We start from the raw sequence: 20,374 nt of genomic DNA, 5'->3' as shown, positions 1-20,374 counted from the left end.
CATTGCACATCCTGACATATAAGTGTGTAGGAACTATGAATAAAATTAGGGACGAACTCTCTTTATTTGGGCTACCTTGGATAAAATTAATAGTGGATCAAATTATTTCTCATAATAGCACTATAATCATTTCTCGGAACAAAATTCTCATTTTCTGCTCTTTCCCAAGGTAGTTCTTAGATTCTTGTCAACTCACGAACGATACTGAGATGAGTCCAACCTCTAAACTTTGATACAGATTCAATGAGAACTACTCACAATTTCCAAGCTATAACATACATGAACATCCGATTATACAAAACTGATTTTTTGCTCTCAAACACAATTTATTGCACTCAGGGCTCTACAAAGAACAAGTGGAAGAACAAACCACTCTTGATCACCTTTGCATGATCAAATGTATTGGGTAATTACATTTACTTTTTTTCTTTTCTTTTTTAATCTTTTGAGGCCTCAACGCATCCAAAGAAGCACCCATTTAAGTCGTTCAAACAAAGAATGCCCCTCAAGAAAGAATTTGATTACTATATTAATCATGATGAATTTGATAAATGCTACAATCCCAACTTTTTTGAGAGCCAATCTGAAAGGTTAGCTATCATAAACCCAGCGAAAACCTGCAAGACACCAAGAAAGAACCTACAGATAAATGATAAATACCACCACTGAACACACACAATTAGCTTATATTTTCTTTTGAACGAGCGGGTCGTAATAGAAAGGAAATTGTTACAAACCCAATACAAAAAATCAAAAATGAGAAGTTATTAGATTTGATATTTAATATCTTAATTAATATATCCGATAGTATCGAGTTGTATTGGATTAGAATTCATAGGGATTTGAATGACGATGTTATTAATACAGCTTCAATGATTTATGTTACAGGAGAAATACGTGCCTATAAAATATATTATTTTTTGCTATTTTTTTTAACTTATTTGTTTTCAGGTTAGTGAAAGAAATATGTGTTTATTGTTTCTGAAGAGATGTCAATACCTGCACCGACCCAAGAATATAGATTGCTGAATAGTGGCGGCCGTGAATCACCATATCCGCCACCATGGCAAGTGGTATGGAGAGAGACATGCCCAAGGTGGCAACTAGTGGAGTTGTCCAAACAACACATAATGCCCTGGAAGTGGAATGATTTCTAGATTTGAATAATAAGAATAAAATGTGAACAAATGGAGTGTAAGAAATAATTAATGGTTGTTTCTCCTCACATACCAGAAATAATCAGAGAGGACACTTCCAACAAAGCCGTTGGCCAGCACTAGTTCTTCCATTTTAGCAGAGTGAGGGATTGCAAACTTGGGTTCAATTCCCAATGCAGTCAATGGCCATACTGGAAAGCAAATAGAGAAAAGATAGATTATGTTAGATTGAATTAACAAGAAGAAAGCTCTATTAGTCTCTTATGGAATCGATGGTCAGGCCTTACCAAGCCACCAAAGGGCAACAAGGGTGAACAGTCCAATGTACCCAAATAGCTTTTGCACGTCGACCCTTTCTCCTTCCTCTCCTGCAAACTTTTTAAGAAGTACTGCAGTGTGACATTTTTATAATGATTATTAGTGTCATGTTTTATAACAAAAATAACAGAAACAATAAATAAATAAATCATTTGAATGAAGCACTAAAAATTACGAGATAATGTCTAACCAGTGAATAGCCCATATGTCACAGCTGAGAGAAGACCAAAAAGATCTCCCACAAGAGTACGCTTCCCATTTCTGCAAACAAATATATAATATGCTCAGAAACATGCATCAAAGAAGCTAATAAATCAAAATCTGCAACAAAGTATTGAGCGGAAATATGTAATCCTATATGTGGTTGTATATGATTTTTTTCATAAGATAGTGGCAAACAAAATAGCAGTAATGGGTCAATCACAGTTAACTGAGGAGCAAGATTCACTCAGTTGATCCAAAATTTTGGGATATGGCTTTGATGATGATGATGGGTCAATAAAATTAATCATAACCTATTTGATATATCTGATTGAATAAAGAAATCATTTTTAGAAGAAAGAGCTTGACTATGATCAATCGGGGAAAGATGGAAAGTTGATGTAGCTTATGTTTAGTTGCAATGTAATTGTCGTGCATTGTCAATTTGAATTCAAAATTAAATATGAATTGAATAATAACTGAGATTGATGAAAAGAAATTTACACAGAAGCGCTCAATTGTGATTCATCTGTGGCCCAAGTCTTCCCTAGAGTTGTCATGGCAACACCAGACATGCTTACAAAGACGGCAACTACCTTTGATATATTTAAAGAGTCTTGTCCCATGAATACACCAATGAAAAGAGTAAAAAGTCCTGAAGTTGAGGACAAAACTGTTGTACTTGCAACACTTGTACGTGCGAGTGCAGCATTAGATAAATACTGCATGGAACAAAAAAGCATTAGTAAGTACTTCCGTCCAAGTCATTCATACTCTTACAGAAAAGAGGCTCTGATAAGTAGAACATGCCCAACAACATCAAAAAGCTTAAGATGTATTGAGAGGAACGAACAATTTTTTTGGTACAACCATACAAATATTCTATGAAATCAAAGAAAAAGTATGTTTGGCTGTATATGCAGTAGACCCTCAATTCTGTTAACTAATATTTGAGGTGAAAATATATTTTCTTCGTTATCATATAGTATTAGACATTAGTTTTTTTTTTTTGTTTAACTTTAAAAACTACTTTTCTTGTACAAAATTCTGTTTCCATATCTATGTACCAGGTTAAGGTTAAGGTTGGGGATACTTGATTACAGGATCATGAAGATCAAAACATTGATTTTCCATTGTCAATTTTGAGGATTTTGTATTTGGATGCGAAGAAGTTGTGCACAGGGTATGTTTAATCTTATGACTTGAACAATTGGAATAGGTCACTAGTGAGGGCCTTCCCAACCATTTTTGCCGTATTCCTTTCCTTTGTTTCTTTGGTTTGTGAAGCACTCACTTCGACTAATATAATTTCACTTATCTGAAGAAGAAAAAAAAAACAGAGGATCTAAAAAGGGGTGCCAAGGATCTGTTCACACCAAAGTGCTGCAGCCAAAATAGGTGTCGGAAGCAAAAAGGCAAAGTTTTGTTACTAAGAATCTTTGACCAGTATTCGGAGAACTGGTAATTTCTATATGGGGAAGGGAAAAATAGAAAATTCAGTCTAAAAGACTCTAGATCTTTTATCAAAATTTCTGCACCAATATGACCAACTACTTAAAGGTGTCAAATATATGCTTAATCCATGGTCAGATGATTTGCACAAATATACATATCAAACTAACAAAACAATAAAAATATATATATAAACCCATTGTAATGGTAGTACCTCACCTCTGTTATAAACCAGATAGGGGCGATATAAAAACCACAAGTAGCAATTTCCCTTGTGGTAAGCTCTCTTTCTGGTATCAACATGTTGTCCGTGTCGTCTTTGTGTCGAGAAACTAATAGCCTACTCTCTTCAAGAGCAGAAAGATCTACTTCACTATCTTTTCTAGCCATCGAACCTTGAAGTTCCACTTCCAACATGTTTTGCATCCCAATAAATTTAACAGAAGAATCCAGTCCATCAGAGGATTTATCAATTGTTTCAGCAGTTTTACCACCTTTAGAAGCACGACTTCTCAGTAATCTACATAACCAATCTTTAATGAAAGCTATTGGGAGATAAACTACCATAAGAGAGGCACCCAGATATGTCACTACAAATGGTTGTTTATAGTCCGTAAAAATACCCTGTTGAACAAACAATGGTGAGTAAAAAGTTCAATTACAACTGTATACTCATTATATATCGAACTTACCCATGAACAAGAGCCAAATTCTAGAAATAATAAATCCACAAACAGATAGAAAACATTGATTATATTACAAGCGAAGTGATAAATAAATTTGTATCAAATGAAAATGTGAATTGGCACAATACGAAGGTCCTAAAAGGGAAAAAGTGGCCCCATGTTACCCAATTTTTTGGTACTAGTCCGAACCACAAACCAGTATGAACCGAACCAGTTCGCAGTACGGTTCATATTGGGTTCGTAAAATTAAGCGAACCACAAACCCACCGAATTTTGATCGGTTCGACGAACTGAACAATTTTTTAATTGGTTCGGTGAGCCAAACCAATTTATTTAAAATTTGGATTAGTATAGTAATTTATTTCTATTTAAGATTATAATTGAGCTTATAACTTGCGTACTTGAATTATATATATGCACAAGTGAACCAAGCTAGCAAACTGATCTAGGGAACCAAAGCGAACCAAGAAACAGATTTTTCTACCTACCCCTACGAACAGAGTTCATTCTAGAGTGGCGAACCACGAGGCTGAATTCAAACTGAGCGAACCAACGAACCAGGAAGCATAGGTTTGGCCATGTACAAAAAAAAAAAAAAAAAACAATAAAGGCAACAGTGATAAGGAGTGCTTTGGTGCAATGCAAAGGACCTAAAAGAGCAAAAGAAGATTGAAAATGACAAGGATGGAGATAGTAAGAAGAGAGATGAATATACACATCTTGACTAAAAGCTCAATATAGAGGTGAATGGAAAAATAGGACTCATATTGCCGAACCCATTATGTGGGATAAGGTGTAGATGACAACAACAATGATGTGGACCTCATTTCGCTAAGTCACTGTAGGAAAAATTTTAATGGGAAATCTAATCACTCCATAAGGAGTCTCTCTCTTATTTTCTTTTTCAGGGGAAGGGGGCTGAGATTTATTTAGTTGAATTGTTTGATAGTGAGCCATGTTAGAGAATAAGATGCACTGTATTAAAATTCATGAGATAAATTGTATCATTGTTAGTGTATCTCACGCAAATGGAAGGTTGTGATGAAGGATATTCTAGAATAGATATTGATATTTAGAATATATCAATTAGGATATTCTAGAATATTTATATTAGGTAGTTTTCATATATCTTGGTTGATGTAATACTTATAAATACCCTATTGGAATTTTTGTAATATTCATCCAAGAATTATCAATAAAATTCATATTTTCTAAAAATAAAATAAAAAAAGAACGGCGCACCAAGATCGATGTGCTCAATGGAGCTTGAGCTCTGATACCATGTAGACAATATGAATTTTATTAATAATTCTTGGATGAATATTACAAAAATTCCAATAGGGTATTTATAAGTATTACATCAACCAAGATATATGAAAAGTACCTAATATAAATATTCTAGAATATCCTAATTGATATATTCTAAATATCAATATATATTCTAGAATATCCTTCATCACAACCTTCCATTTGTGTGAGATACACTAACAATGATACAATGTATCTCATGCATTTTAATACAGTGCATCTTATTCTCTAACAAGCCACACACACAACCTATGCATCCAAAAACAAGGAAATTTTCCAATTGGGAACAAAGAGAGAAACCAAATTCCAGCAATTTAAAAAAGCAAAATTCAAAACCAGAAACAATTTATCTTACATTAAAATAAAATTAAAAAACAAGAAGAGTAACTTTTTGTACAACATCATAGAGCAATAAATTTACCTGAATTTAACATTAGAAATGATTTTAAAACCTTATAAACAGTAACAGAAAGAGAGAAAGATTGAAATTTGAAACAGACCTGGGTGACTTCTGCAGAGCTGACCCATATGATTACAACGGCGGCTATTAGAACCAATCCAGCTTTATATTTCCAACCCATCACAATTCACAAACCAAAAGAAAAAAAAATTTAAAAATGAGATCGAAATGCGTAGATCCGTCTCCCCAACTAACTTTCTCCCCCAAATCTTCAAATTATCTTCGATTTACTTCTCACCGACAATTAAACTCGAGATCAAGATGAAGAGATCTCAGCTCTTCAATCTCTGAAACGAATCTCTCAATGTGTGTGCTTCAATGAAAGATAAATTAGGGTTTGACGAATTCGATTCCGTCGCCACACCAAGAGGGCTTCAATCCACAGCACAAGAGAAGAGAGAGAGAGAGAGGGAGAGAAGTCGTCTGGTACTTTGGTTTGATTTATTTAAAATTACGTCTATATAACAAACGAGTTGGGACTTGGGAGTTGGGTTGCAAACCAACTCCCAGAATTCCGAGTTGAATGAGACAGCTTAGCATAAAAGCAGCGAAAATTCTTGTCTCAAACGCTAGATACTTCTAACGATCCTAACTAACGAATCTTTAGGAAATGTGAAATAATATTTGGGGAGTAGAAGGTTCTTAGAGATTCACAAAGTTTACAAATACTCCCCACTCTTTCCTTTACCCACATTTAAAAGGGTTTAGTTAACGTGTGCCCAACGGTGCCGTTAGGGCACGCGATAAAGTGCAATAAATACTTCGGGTGTAACTTGGTTTGGTTTGAGGTTAAATTGTAGTCTACTTAAGTCTGTTCGATTTCATTAAATGAGAATTGGAAATCGAATCAAATTGTCATAAAATCAAATCAACCAAAATTAAGTTTATGGTAAGCAACTTAGGCTCATTTACGATTTTTTCTTTATTTTATAAGATACGTCTTTTCTAATCTTTTTCGAATGGGACCCATTCAAATTGAGGTGTCTACAATAATAATTGTTTGAACCAATTTTTTTAAATTTTAAACTAATGCCCTCAGATCTCATGTTTCTTGAATATTTGAGAGAGGTCCTTTTATGTTTTCAAACTAATACATGCCCCTAGACCTCGGTCTTTTTGTATAGAATTATCTTGAACAAGCAACCAAAAATTCTTTATTTTTTTTTCCCGAAACTAGTCATCTCCAACCTCTATTGAACTTTGTGTGCAATCCATAACTTGTAATCTCATTCTCACCTTAATCTGTAGTGGAAAGCTCTTGATTTTTTTACTTTCAAAATTCTTGTGCTAATAAGATTTTTATTTTTTATTTTATTATTTATACTAATTATTAGTATTTAAAATAAATTCAAAAAAAAAAAAATGAACGAATAACATACTTGTGTTACAAAAAATATAATTTCTTAAATTTAGATTTAATATTTTTGATGTGTTAAACACAAAAATTTATTTGATCGATAGATAAAATTAATATTTAAGATGAATTTGAGATGTATTTTTTTACTTAATAATTTAAATTTTATTCAAAATAACAATTAATTTTTAAAAGAAATTATAATAATAGAAGTACCCAAAACTATAAAAAAGAATTTGTGGAGAATTGTAAAATACTATGTATATAATGAAATTTGTAAAAAATTGGTTTATAAAATTATATCCAAACCAATGGATTTTGTGTTGTCTTAGATCGTTTATACCTCAAAACATGCCATGTGATCAAGAATTAGAGAAAACAATATTTCCAAGGCATCGATTGATCTGAATTATTGATTACGTGACATGTTTTTGAGTTATAGACCAGTATGAGGAGTACACGATCGACTCATTAAATTCTCTAAGAGCATCACATGTAATGTATTTTCATATTGTCAAAGAGTAAATCAATGATATAATTGACCTTGAGATCCCCATGTTGGGAGGGGGAGGGGGTGGTTAGTGTGCTGGGTTTGGGTTTGGGTTGGGTCGGGTTTGTATGAGCCTGACATCAGATATATTTGGATAGTTAAGCTAAGGCTGGTCCAAGTACAACTTATTACTAGGTTCAAAGAACTCATGATCAAGCCTATTTCTTTGGTTCTTTAAATTTAGTCCAGTTTTGGCCCATTGAACCTACAAAGATAGATATGAAGTTATGAACCTTGAGTCCTAGAATTGAGCCCATTAGCACCCATATAAAGCGTGTTGGGGTGCAGTTATCCGATGATTATTATTTTTAATCATACCCCTTTTCTATTTCTTCTTCTTTTAATCCCACTCATGTCCTTGTTTTCCTCATCCCACCTTTCCATCCTTCATCACCTTCCCTGCTCTAGTTCCTCAAAGGGACTTCATCAAATTTGGATGAGGATCAACATGTATATAATTTCCCTTATATACATTGATCTCCGTATAGATTTCATTAAATAGAGAGATCATACAAGTAATTACATAACCATGCACCTAACACACCTCGAGAAGTAGAGGTGTTGAGTTTGAATCTCCTCTTAGGTGCCACCTTCAGGGATTTATCCCAATGATTACATGGGGGGTGTGTGTGTTGGGGGGAGGGAATTGTACGTGTCCCAAGGATTAGTTGGGTGCTCTAAGAGGTCCAAGAATACCTTGACTTCCAAAACAAAAAAGGTCGAGAAGGATTTAACAAGGGATTCCTCACATAGCTATGGCACATGGTGTCACTACGTGAAAACGAGAAAATTCTACAGAAAAAATTGACGGGCCAAGGCACACGAATTTTAGAAATTGAATTTTAACAGTTTAGGATGATTGAAATTCTTGATGTTCCCAGATTTGACAGTTTAGAGCTGTCGAATTTCTCTCATCCTTTATTAATTTGACAGATTTAGTCCGTCGTAAAAAAAAATTTGACAATGAAAAATTCGACGTCAATTCGACCTTTTGGTCCATCGAATTTTATGAAATTTGACAGCCTTGGGCCATCAAATCTGGGCTTTTTTTTTTTAACATTGCGTGTGTGTATAAACATATTTGATGTAATAAGTTCATAAATTGGTGAACTATAAAAATAAACAAGAAATTTTTGTAAACGTGTGCAATTTATGATAAAATTTTGGTTCTGATACACACTTCATTTTAATTCTCAAAACATGATTTTCAGCGAGTTCATCCTTTTTATAATAAGTGATCTTGCTGATCAATTACCAACGAGATCACAAGTAGTGTTAAGTCAAATACCTTGGGTATTTTTAACGGTGAGTTCACTAATTATAAAAGTGCCGAACTTGCTAGAAAACATGTTTTAGGGTTTAAAATTAATTGGAATTTTGTCATATTTAGCCTATGAAATGATAATTAACAACCCCTCCCTCCATCCCCCCAAAACATAAATAAATAAAATAAAATAAAAATATTGCTGTGATAGCATCATCTATCCAAATTTTTTAGGCACACAAATCATTGGCCTCTAAACCTGTTGTCAGACATGCACACTAATCATTATGTTGCTTGTATGCCCAAGACTTCATTGGCCGCTGTTGTCAACCTCCACAAACATTTTTTTTAAACATATTTACTCCTAGAATATAATTCACATGTAGTTTGAATTTTAGTACACATAATGAGGATTCTCAATTTCATAACTAATTATTTGGGACTATGATATTTACAAAAAATAAATAAATAAATAAAAATAAAACATAAATTAAAAATAGTCTTTATAATAAAAGATAAACTATGGAAAATCTCTTGGAGATCAACATGCTTAAAAACATATTTGTAGAGGTACTCATCATCCTATTGAAGTCTTGGATGGTACTATTCCCTATCAATACTAAGCTCTATACTTAAGAGGATAAAAACCGTCTAAATACCATCATCTTCAACATTTAGCCATCTTTTTCTTCAAAATAAGTCATCTTTAATTTCTATTACAAATTATATTTAATTTTCTCAACCTTAACTTCAATCCATTATTTTCAGTCTCACCTTAACACCTCTACCCCAAATTAAGCTTGTCTTTTATTTTTTTTCAAAAATCATATCTTGTTCTTGAGACATGAAGGTTGAAGTAGATAAAATCTTAAGGTTAAAAATGTGGGAAATTTTTTAGAGTCAAGGTTCTGAAGGTTACTATTTTGAAGAAGAAAATCAACAATTTTTAAATATAGGTTGACGACAAGAATATTTAAGTTATTCTTCATTATTCAATGACTAATGATAATCTGACGTTCTTTTTTCCTACGCCCCCCATACGCTCTTTGACCTGGCAGTTATAGAACCATAAATCTTTTTCTTGTTTATCCTAAAACAAAGGATCTACGGTTTTGTGATGAGGGTGTACAAGAGGTGTCTGGAAAAAAAAAGAGCGTCAAATTATCATGACTCTTAGTCTATTAGAAAAGACCAAGGCCCAAGGGGCATGACTAATTCAATAATCTTTTTTATTAATTCATGATTTCTAACTTGAATTTGAATTATATAACTTGGTTGGGCTTATTCAATTATTATCAATAATCAAGTCTCGTCCAACCCATTGACTCTCTCTCTCTCTCTTAAACATTTAGGATTTGATTGAACAAATCTTATGCTACCATTCAATCATTTGTAAAGCAAAATAAAATGAAAGATTAATATTTTGATGTTACAAAGTGGCAAAGTTGTTACAATAACTATTAATACGTTGTAATCTTCCTTGCTGTCTTGGATTTGGACCTTTTAATATAATGTAGAGTTGAGTATGGGTAACACACTAAATTATTCGCAAAAAATCTATGTTTTATGATTGTTTTAGTTCTCTTTCTCTCTCTCTCTCTCTTTTCATGAAGGAAACTCAGCTTTCATTTCTTTACTTGCCATGGTTTTAAAACTCGGTTTCGTGTATCGTTTCGTCCAAGCCTAATACTGAGTTGACTCAAATAATACGTCTAAGACAATGATTTTTAACCATGTAAAAAATCTGATGAAGAAGATGAAGTTTTTCACTCTATTTATATCCAAACTCTTTGTTCTCTAGTTCACTAGGTTGAAAAGGAGAGCAAAATTTGATATGAGGGTGAAAATGATAGGGTTTCAATCATGAAAACTGGTAAAACTCATTTGTCTTAGATATCTTAGACGAGATTTTCTATTTCTTGTTCATGATGTATAGTTCATCTCGCAAAACAAAAAACTCTTGTTCTCTGGTTCACTAGGTTGAAAAGAAGAGCAAAACTTGATTTGAGGGTGAAAATGATAAGGTTTCAATCATGAAAACTGGTAAAACTCATTCATCTCAGATATCTTAGACGAGATTTTCTATTTCTTGTGCATGACGTATAGTTCATCTCGCAAAATAAAAAAGTCTTGTTCATCCTTCTCATCCATACTTGATACCGAGACAACTCGAATGATACGTTTCAGTCTTGGATGAGTTGTGAAACCATACATGTTACTTGCCCATCTTTTACTAAGGCATAACAAGAGGCACAAAAAACAACGAATGCTTCTTGAAATAAGAAACTAAACAGAACCTCACTGCCAAGAAAGAAAGAAAAAAAGGCAAAACAACAAAGCATATGTGGGTTTTTAAGCTTTTTAGTGCCTTTACTTCACGCAAAAGAAGTAGGAAAAATACAGCAAAAGACAGCTCTTCTATCTGGCACTCACACTGTCCTCGATTCACGTTTCATGCATTCTCTCTGACTCAAAGCAAAACCATCACACAAAAGAAAGGCAATGATATTGCTAGTCTCATTTTTAATATGAACAAGCTTATATGATAAAAAAAATGTTTTAGGGGCAATTATTGTGTCTTGAGGCTTTGGTCCATATAATTGTTGGAATTTGTTTTCAATGAAAAATAAATTTCTTTTACTAATGGTCATAGGAAAATAATTTCTAGTTTTTTTTTATTGTACTTGGGAAAATGTCAAAAAAAAAAAAAAAAAACTCCACTTTAGTTTTGGAGGTAGGGTTGGTAATTTGTTGAGTAATGTCGTGTTGAGGTAAGGATATTATGAAAATTTATCCAACCCAAACACGACCCATTTGTTGAATAAGTAACCTGATCTGACCCATGCAATCCATTCAATAAAATTATAATCTTAAAAAAATAAATTTCATTTTCACCACCAAAAATAAAATATCATTACTAAGAATATATAGCCACGCATCCATAACATAATATCTACCAACGTAAATTAAGTACCACAAAATATCAATAACGTATTTTTTGAAGGAAAAAAATCCAAAGTTTTTAGAATCTAGTCCTCTACATTTGTGTGGCAACGGATCATGTTTTTGGATGCCACAAGGTAATAATGCAATAAAAAACTTTTTTTACTTAGTAAGGAAAGTGTTTTTTCTAGATTGAAATCTCAACCCTTAATTATTTAAAAAATATCTTAAAACATCCAGTATATTTTATAAAATTTGAAAAAAAAAATGTATTATGAAAAAATTCTATAAAAAAGGATTGAAGGGAGGAGTAAGGTGTGTCAATGGTTCATGTCATGTTTGTGTCGTATTGAGGTAAGGGTAAGTAGTGGGGGCCGGGGATCATTTTCCTTAATTTACATGGGAATGTATTGTGTGAAAAAAAAAAAAAGATTTTCTAGGCCATTTTCCATGAGCATTCATAAAAGATCCTTAGAATCTCTACGATTTTCCATGAAAAATGGGCAAGAAAATGATTTTTTACTCAAAGTGCAATTTTTAAGTATATGATTGTACATTTCTCCACGAAATTCATCTTCCAACTTAAAAACTATTTTTCACACTGGAAGAGAAAATGTTTTCCCACACAATTGATAGAAAAATGACTTTCCTTCCCTTTGTTTTCAAACTGATGGTAAACACCTTGGACCTAGGTCTTCTATGAAAGACTATAAAAAAATTGACGTGAATGCCATCATCTTCAACTTTGGGGGTAAAATCCTTTTCCTTATCTTCAACCCAAGATGCCATCTTTTGCTAGAAAAATATAAAAGGTTTTCTGCAGAAGATTGAAGATGATGGACTGAAAAGATCTTTGAGAGATAACACAAGGTTCTTTTGGCTGGAAGTTGAAGACGATGGCATTGAGATAATTGTTGTAAGTCTCTCATAATTGTCTGAGGTCAAGAATACATGCAAAAAAAAAGGTATCTCAATTATCCAACAAAAATCTATGTCCAGATCACACTGATGCTCACAACTCAGCTCGTTTACAACAAAATATTTTGTTTTTAAACTACAAAATAATTTTAAAAAAATTGTTTTATTTTATTTTTATGATTTGGAGTTTCGAAGGGAACTTTTAAAGCTAACACTTCGTCAAAATTGGAAAATTCAACAAGAAAATTTGACAGGCCTAGAGCCCACGAATTTTAGAAATCGAATTTCGACAACCTAGGGCGTTGAAATTTTTGATGTTCTCGATTCACCGGGTCAATCATTGTCTAATATACAGAGAAGATTTGATATTTCTTTATATCTGCCAGGGGATGGTAACCCTAAATTTTATTTTATTTTTTTGGGGTAAACCTGAATTTTGACATAAGTTGCACACATTTTGGGAAAAATCCTTAAAAGAATGAATAATAGACAATAAGTAAATATTGGGGTGCTATTGGGGTGCCATTTCTCTCTCTCATCTATTATTATTTTCCTTTTTTTTTTTCCGGTTAGATTAGATTTATATTTTTAGGTTTTGGATTTTATAAACAATTACGGAAATTGTTTGATCGAGTGTTATAATGTTGAGATAATGACTTTGAGCCAAACCTTTGTAAGGTTTGGGTGTGTGTTTTAATTTTTAATTGGAGTGTGACAAGTAATTTAAGAAATTGGCGTGTAATCGGTAAAGTTGGGGTGCCAAGCAGCTCTATAGTATTTTGGAACTCGGAAGTCAAATATAGTGGTCTAATTTCTCCCATCTTCCATTGATTTGATGGTTTCGGCCTGTCATTAAAAACAAATCCCACAATGAAAAATTCGACTCCTTGATACATTGAATTTTATAAAATTTGACGATCTACAACTGTCGAATATAAGCTTTTTTCACATTGTGAAAATGCTAAAATGGTACATTTTTTTTACCATTTTCATAGACGATGATTTCCTAAGAGCATCTCTAGCAACACTCTTTAAAGTAAATGACATATTTTATCAATAAGTGACATATATTATTTTAACTAGTTTAAAATGTGTTGATTGCTCCAAGAGACTCAACAAATTTTTCTTTACTCTTAATATTTTATATTATTTTACATTTTCTAAAACTTACTTAAATCCTACTAAGGGTTGCCAAAAACACGATCCGAGATCATAAGGTTGTAGAGAATTCTAAGAATTTTGAAAAAAAAAAAAAGTCAAACAACTCATTATTTTCATTGTTAAATTTTTTTTTTAAGTTTCGAGAATTCGATAGTCGCCCATTTTCAACACTTTGGATCAATCTAAAAAAATAAGCAAAATTTTGGATATGAATTTTTCCATGAAATCTATAAAGATGTTGTGTTGGATTGCTAATGTTGTAATCCATGTGAGCTCAATGACTCTTAGTTAAGATTTAAAATCTTACTAACTTAATAAGAAAAATGTTTTTCATTTTCTAACATTAAAATAACTAGTCTAGGAGGCTCTCTACATGTAGATAGTGGAATCTCATTCTTTATTTTAACATTTACTTTTAAAGAGTCTTTTGGAATCAGTTTTTTCACCATTCACTCTTTAAAATAAAGAGGCAACAAGCTTTTAAGAGTTTGTTGGAGATGCTCTAAGACCTACATCATTAAATTTTATAAAATTACTTAAAGGACCGTTGGGGAGGGATTTCTTTCTGAATAGTCCCTAGGTTTTGTGCAGTCTGTTAATAGTCCATTTAATAAACTTTTCTTAAAGTTTCGGAGATTACATTCTGTCGGAAAGGATTAAAAAAGGAAGAAGAAGTCATTTTCAAGGGGGTTTCAAATATTTTGAAGATGTATTAAAAATTTGGATTTTTTTTACTTTTTTTGTTTTCCTTAGTTTTTAGATGAAAATCGAGCAAGAATGTTTCTTTTGGGTTGAAATCATCTAAACAAGTCGTTATCTCAAGTTTTTAGTCATTCTTTCCATGTATTTTAGTAAAAAAAACTTGAAAATTAGAAAAGAGTGAGTGTTACTATTATCAAGTTCAACAATAAATAAAAAGTGGTGAACTCGACAATAAATAAAAAATGTCGAGTTTGACGATAAATAAAAGTGGTGAACTTAACAATAAATAGTGGTGAGTTCGATAATAAAAATTGTGAATTTACCAGTAAATAAAAAATCTCGAGTTCAATAGTAAATAAAAGTGGTGAACTCGACAATAAATAAATGCCTATTTAGAAAGAAATCCCTTCTTGAGGGTCTTTTAAGTAATTTCCCTTAAATATTCAATAAATCCGTACAACAAGAAAGCCAACTAAACAATCACATTCCCTTATTCCACTTTGTCCAAAGCACAATCTTTTATGTTAGAGTGAAAAATCAAGGATTTTATTTTTTTTTTAATCCGAACTTACATCCAATTAGTGGGATCGGGTGAGCCAAGACTTGAACCAAGGCATATGGGTCCCTCCCTTAGGCACATACAACACCCGCACAAGGTAAGTGAGGTACGCCCTCACGATTGGCCTTGAGGAACTATTACTCATACTAGGTATTGAACAGACAACCTATAGACTCTCACCATTTATTGGATTTGAAATTGCCATCGAGCCAACCCCTCGGGGATCAAGAAGACAAGGTTGTTTTGGTCATAAAAATAATTTTTTTTCTTCTTTTGAATATGAGTTTTTCCATAAAATCTGGAATGGTTGCGACGTGGATTGCCAATTTGATAATCCATGTAGGTCAAAGGACCCTATCTAAGTCAGTCATGCTACCATGACTATAAAGTAGAATAATGATTTTTTGACGCCGCCCTCTGATGCCCTCATCATAGAATCATGATCATTTGCGTTGAGATATGTACAACTATGAATCTTTTTCTTGTGTATCCCGAGGCAAAAGATTTACAACTCTGTGACGGGGGCGTATGTCAGAGGGGGCGTCAGGTTATCACAACTCTATAAAGTAAGGTCTGTTCAATACCTGCTTGATAAAGTGTAAGGGATTTTTTTTTTTTTTTTTTAATAAATAAAATTAAAAACAGATAGGTCTGCTCGGAATCAAAATGCCTTTTTTTTCATTTATTTTTGAGTCACACTCACTACTCACTTGCCTCCGAGTCGACTCATTACGGAATTGTCTGACATGTATCTGTTGTGCTCTCTTTCTTCTACCTGACATTTACCCACAACGATGCCGCGTAAGAGAAAGTGAGAGCGGGAAAGCAACACCAATAAAAAAACTTTTTAAACAGAAATCTTTCTCTCTCTCTCTCTTAGGGTTGACTCTATAATAAACCCTCCCACAATTCATGCTTTATCGTTCTCTCCTTTTCGATCTCTTTCTGTGTCTCTCTCATGGCGGCTCACAACAACAAGGACTTATTCTCTACTGGGTCCGATCCAGGTTCGAGCAATACAACCTTTGTACAAGCCGATCCATCAACATTTCGAGCTATAGTTCAAAAACTGACCGGACCAACCGGTGATCCATCAATAGAGAAGCTCCCTGTAACGTTTCCGGCACGACAGACCATGAAAAGTTTGGTACCCGATATGGGTCCTCGAAGACCAACATTCAAGCTTCATGAAAGAAGACAAAACATGCGAAAACTAGAGATTAATCTTGGTGGTGGTTCTAGTGGATCTTTAGTTGCTTCTGCTAGACAGATGAACTTTAAAGGAGGTGACTTGGTACTGGTTTCTCCGGTTTCGCCTCTCGATTTGTTCTCTGGAGTAGGAAGTCCAAGAACGCCTCGATTGCCTTTAGATGAAGAGAGAGCGATTGCAGAGAAGGGATTTTATTTGCACCCATCGCCTCTCAATACTCCCAGAAGTACTGAACCAGAGCTCTTGCACTTGTTTCCTCTCCATTCTCCTAGAGACCTCAATTCTTCTTAGATTTTTTTATCTGTTTTTTTATTTTATTTTATTTTATTTTAATATAGTCTAAAAGTAATGATTTCTCGTCATTTCGGTTTGGTGTTTGATCGCATAAAGAGAGATTCTATTGCCGCACCAACTTTTACTTAGAGTACCACTAGTTGTGTGCCTAGTGCCATTTATTAATAAATGATTCTATTGGCACACTAAATTTTACTTATAATACATCAATCTTTTGAAATTGTGGCTTCGAATCTCGGTTTGATGTCTCATCTCACCCATGGACAAGACCGATTTGTTTTTCACGAGTCGTCTTGTATTGGATGAGATAAATCATTTAATTTGATTTATAATTAGTCATGTTAAGTGACTTCAAAATTGTACCTCACAGTGCACTTTCTTGACGAGGAAGTGTATAAGAATGGTAGATTCTAGGGGTACAATTTGGTTCTGGTCGAGGGTAAATTGAAACCGAATTGACATAGGTTGGTTCTACTAAATACGAACCAAATTCCATTAGAACCAACCTAAACAAAACTAAAGTCTATTTGGTTCAATTTGATTTTATGGATTTGTCAATATTTTATAAATTGTAAGTAACATTTTTTAATAAAAAAATAAATATATAATAAACATAAAATTTTATACAATAAATCATTAATCTATCTATAAAAATTCATTTATCCATAAAAGATCATTAACCTATATCCTAACACTTCAAATAATTCATAATAATTATTATACACTTATATGTTTATTTATTGCATAAGGGTTGGGTTCTCGGTTTGGTTTGAATCTATACAAGCTTGATTCGAGATCCAAATCAAATTAATCGATTCTTCATTTTCGTAATCCAAAATCGAACCGTGACTTGTTCTAAACCAAACCAAACCAAACCACCACAAAACTATCAATTTAGGTTTGAGTTGGATCAACTTGCACCCCTACTAGATTTTATGGTTCTTATACACTTCCATGTCAGGAAAGTGCCATTTGAGGTACAATCTCGAGGTCACTTCAGCATTACTCTTATTATTATTTATTCATTTATATTTAAATGAAAATAATTATTTTTAATAAAATAACGGAAATTAGTAGATGTTTTATCATACAATCATATTTTATTTATTTAATAAATATTTAAATTATAAAAAAAATAATTTTCATTAATATATATATAATCCAAGTTGGCTCTGATGAGTTTTATTGACTTGTCTGAGATTTTAATAATATCATCCAAGTCAACTAGTTTATCTCATGAGACTCCATGTCTATCTATCTCGTTCATGAACGATACCAAGATGACTCGGGCAGGTCATCTTGATCTCGAAGGAGATTTAAAATAATGTTTGAAATTGAATGATTATTTATACGTAGATTGGTGTATTATAAGTAAATATTGGTGTGTGAATGGAAGGTCCCAAATAAAATTATGATATAAATTATGAGGCTATCCAATGGGCCTAACTCCTAAATCCGTCCCAGCTTTGATAAATAAAAGGACCTACAAATTCAGCCCAAAACTAATCCACAAAGGCCAGGCCTACCCAAAATTTTGAGGTAAGTGTTATGTAGGAGTAGAGAAGATAGTTTTCATCCAACAACAACACACATGTTACCTCGAAATGCCAATTGAATCCCACTCTTGGTTCTTGCTTTATTAAATCTAATTTCTTGATCCTTGATCCTATCGATTAAATTATAGACATGCATCGGATAACACATTTCTCTGAAGACAATGTTCCGAACAAGGCATCTCTAATGGGAAGAGAGACCCAAAATTATTGAACCTTGTTAACTTTGAATGGTTACAACAACTACAAGGGATATGATACCTCACCCTTATGAGAAATTTTTTTGCTCAAAGACCTTTTTCCTCTAATCTCTTTAGTTATCCAACACATGACACTTGAAGGCTAACGAGGGTAGTTTTGTAAATTGCCGATGCCTTCAATTCATGTGGGCTCATTTGATTGGTCGATTCTGGATCTTCTGAGATCTACGAGCAAATTTTTTCCCCTCCTTTAAGAAGCTATAAAGTGGCTTATCATGGAAATGTGTGCCATCTTCTCAACTTCACCCAAAAACTTTGTTGAATTATGAACTAACTTGATCGTCAAAGTAAAATTATAGGGCCCTATCTTTTGAGAAGAAGATTGAACCTCATTCCTTTGCACCACAAATCCGAACGTTGGGTTAGAGTTATTTCCCCCACAACTTTGACGCTGATAGTGACAATCCGGGAGAAGTATCCAAGAAGAACAAAAATCACACATTCTATTTTTGAGAGAATAAGCGGTTGTGATCATCAACGATGTAAAAATAATGGTTATTGATAGGGTCTCTTGCCACCCTCCGTGATAAATATATGTAAGAACAACAAGATCTTGGGTCGAGTAATGTTACCATTGATGTCTAATCATTGAAATAGGAGTTTTAAGAACAAGTCGAAGACTCAACTCAACTTTGGACAAAGTGGAATGAAGGATAATGATTTGTTTTGCAGATCGTAAATCTTCGGAATAAGGTTTTGTTTTTGTTGTTGGTATTTTATGAACAAGTTGGTAGGTTGGACCGTCGGGTCAATAACTTATCTGGTAGATTAATTAAATTTTGTTTAAGACGGTTGAAATTTCGAAATAAATGACACGATGGATCAAGATTCATTTTAGGAGATGATAAATTTTTTTTTTCTTTGATTCTCAATCTTATGTCAACCTCTTCATATATTGCGTATTAATTCATGAATAAATCATCGTTATCGTCATAATGGTCCTTGGGACCGACTACGGGAAATTCAACAATTAAACAGTTTTAAATATTGTTATTAGGTGGCTGAAATGAAAAGTGATTCCTTTGGAATTAGTAGAAAAGTCCTTTTTATAAAAGTTGGTACCACCAACCCATTTCCTTTCACAAGGCTAATGAGACATAAGACACTTCATCTACCATTTGAAAACCATAGTGTTGCATGAGAATATTAAACCAAAAACTCCAGCTAGGCTTATATAGGTGATAGATATTTGTATTAGGGAAATATCAACTTTACATGATTAGAGGAGTTGAAATTTCAATTATATTTTGGAAATATGGAAAGTGTACAATAATATGGAAATTGAAATTGAAATTTTGTTTGTTACGGCTCTTTTCAGCGGATTTTGAGTTTAAAAAGCCGAAAAAACACGTTTGTTGGTAATGATTTCTGTTTTAACAATTTTTACGAGAAGTCCAAAACTGCATTTTTGAGAAGCCTTGTTGGGACTCTTTTGCACGAGAGCCACTATGAGAAATCAACATCGAAAAAAGTCATTTCACTCCTCATTCTTCTGAACTCATCAATTAACACAATAAAATCTATTCAACCTCTCTCTATTACTTCTTCTACCACTTTTTCGTTAGCTTATGTAACAAACAAAATTCTCTTGGACACAACTTCCTAGACTTGGAGCTTTTACTTCTCCTAGACACAAAATCTTAAAGTAGAAGTTGGAATCTGTAATAAACAATCCCTTAAATATCCTGTCAGGCTTCTATAGGTGATAAATATTTGTATTAGGGAAGTATCAACTTTGCTTGATTAAAGAAGTTGAAATTTCAATTCTATTTTGAAATATGGAAAGTGAATACAACAATCCCAATGTTTAAATTGATCAAACGTTCTAAATCACACTTTCTGAAGACCCTTTTCATGATGAATTATTATAAGTTCCAGGAAGAAACTTGGATTATCAAACCCTCGGGTTGGCTCAATGGCAATTTCGGACCAATAAACGGTTAATGTTCATAGGTTGTTAGTTCGATACCCAACATGAGCATTAATTCCTCAAGGACCACTCGGAAGGGTGCACCCTCACTTAC

General features: G+C 33.1%; 2 protein-coding genes across 2 annotated transcripts; one reads left to right on the top strand and one right to left on the bottom strand.

Annotated features, from left to right (window-relative positions):
- Positions 1-256: 256 nt before the first annotated feature.
- LOC147392618 (putative vacuolar membrane protein YML018C) lies at positions 257-6,218 on the bottom strand. The gene is made up of 8 exons (XM_086455375.1): positions 5,623-6,218; positions 3,348-3,752; positions 2,181-2,398; positions 1,666-1,736; positions 1,445-1,546; positions 1,231-1,348; positions 1,000-1,135; positions 257-617 (listed from the first exon to the last, which is right to left on the bottom strand). The coding sequence occupies exons 1-8, from the start codon at positions 5,701-5,703 to the stop codon at positions 555-557; spliced, it is 1,194 nt and encodes a 397-aa protein (XP_086311501.1). The 5' UTR covers positions 5,704-6,218; the 3' UTR covers positions 257-554.
- A 9,502-nt stretch (positions 6,219-15,720) lies between these two features.
- On the top strand, positions 15,721-16,778 carry LOC147392617 (VQ motif-containing protein 11-like). The gene has a single exon (XM_086456591.1). The coding sequence runs from the start codon at positions 15,992-15,994 to the stop codon at positions 16,532-16,534; it is 543 nt and encodes a 180-aa protein (XP_086312717.1). The 5' UTR covers positions 15,721-15,991; the 3' UTR covers positions 16,535-16,778.
- Positions 16,779-20,374: the final 3,596 nt, after the last annotated feature.

The sequence above is a fragment of the Akebia trifoliata genome, chromosome 10 (assembly GCF_017979445.1).
Source record: "Akebia trifoliata isolate Shusen 1 chromosome 10, ASM1797944v1, whole genome shotgun sequence".
NCBI lineage: Eukaryota > Viridiplantae > Streptophyta > Magnoliopsida > Ranunculales > Lardizabalaceae > Akebia > Akebia trifoliata.
Note: the sequence above shows the minus strand (reverse complement) of the source record. Positions and strands in the feature narration are given on the sequence as shown.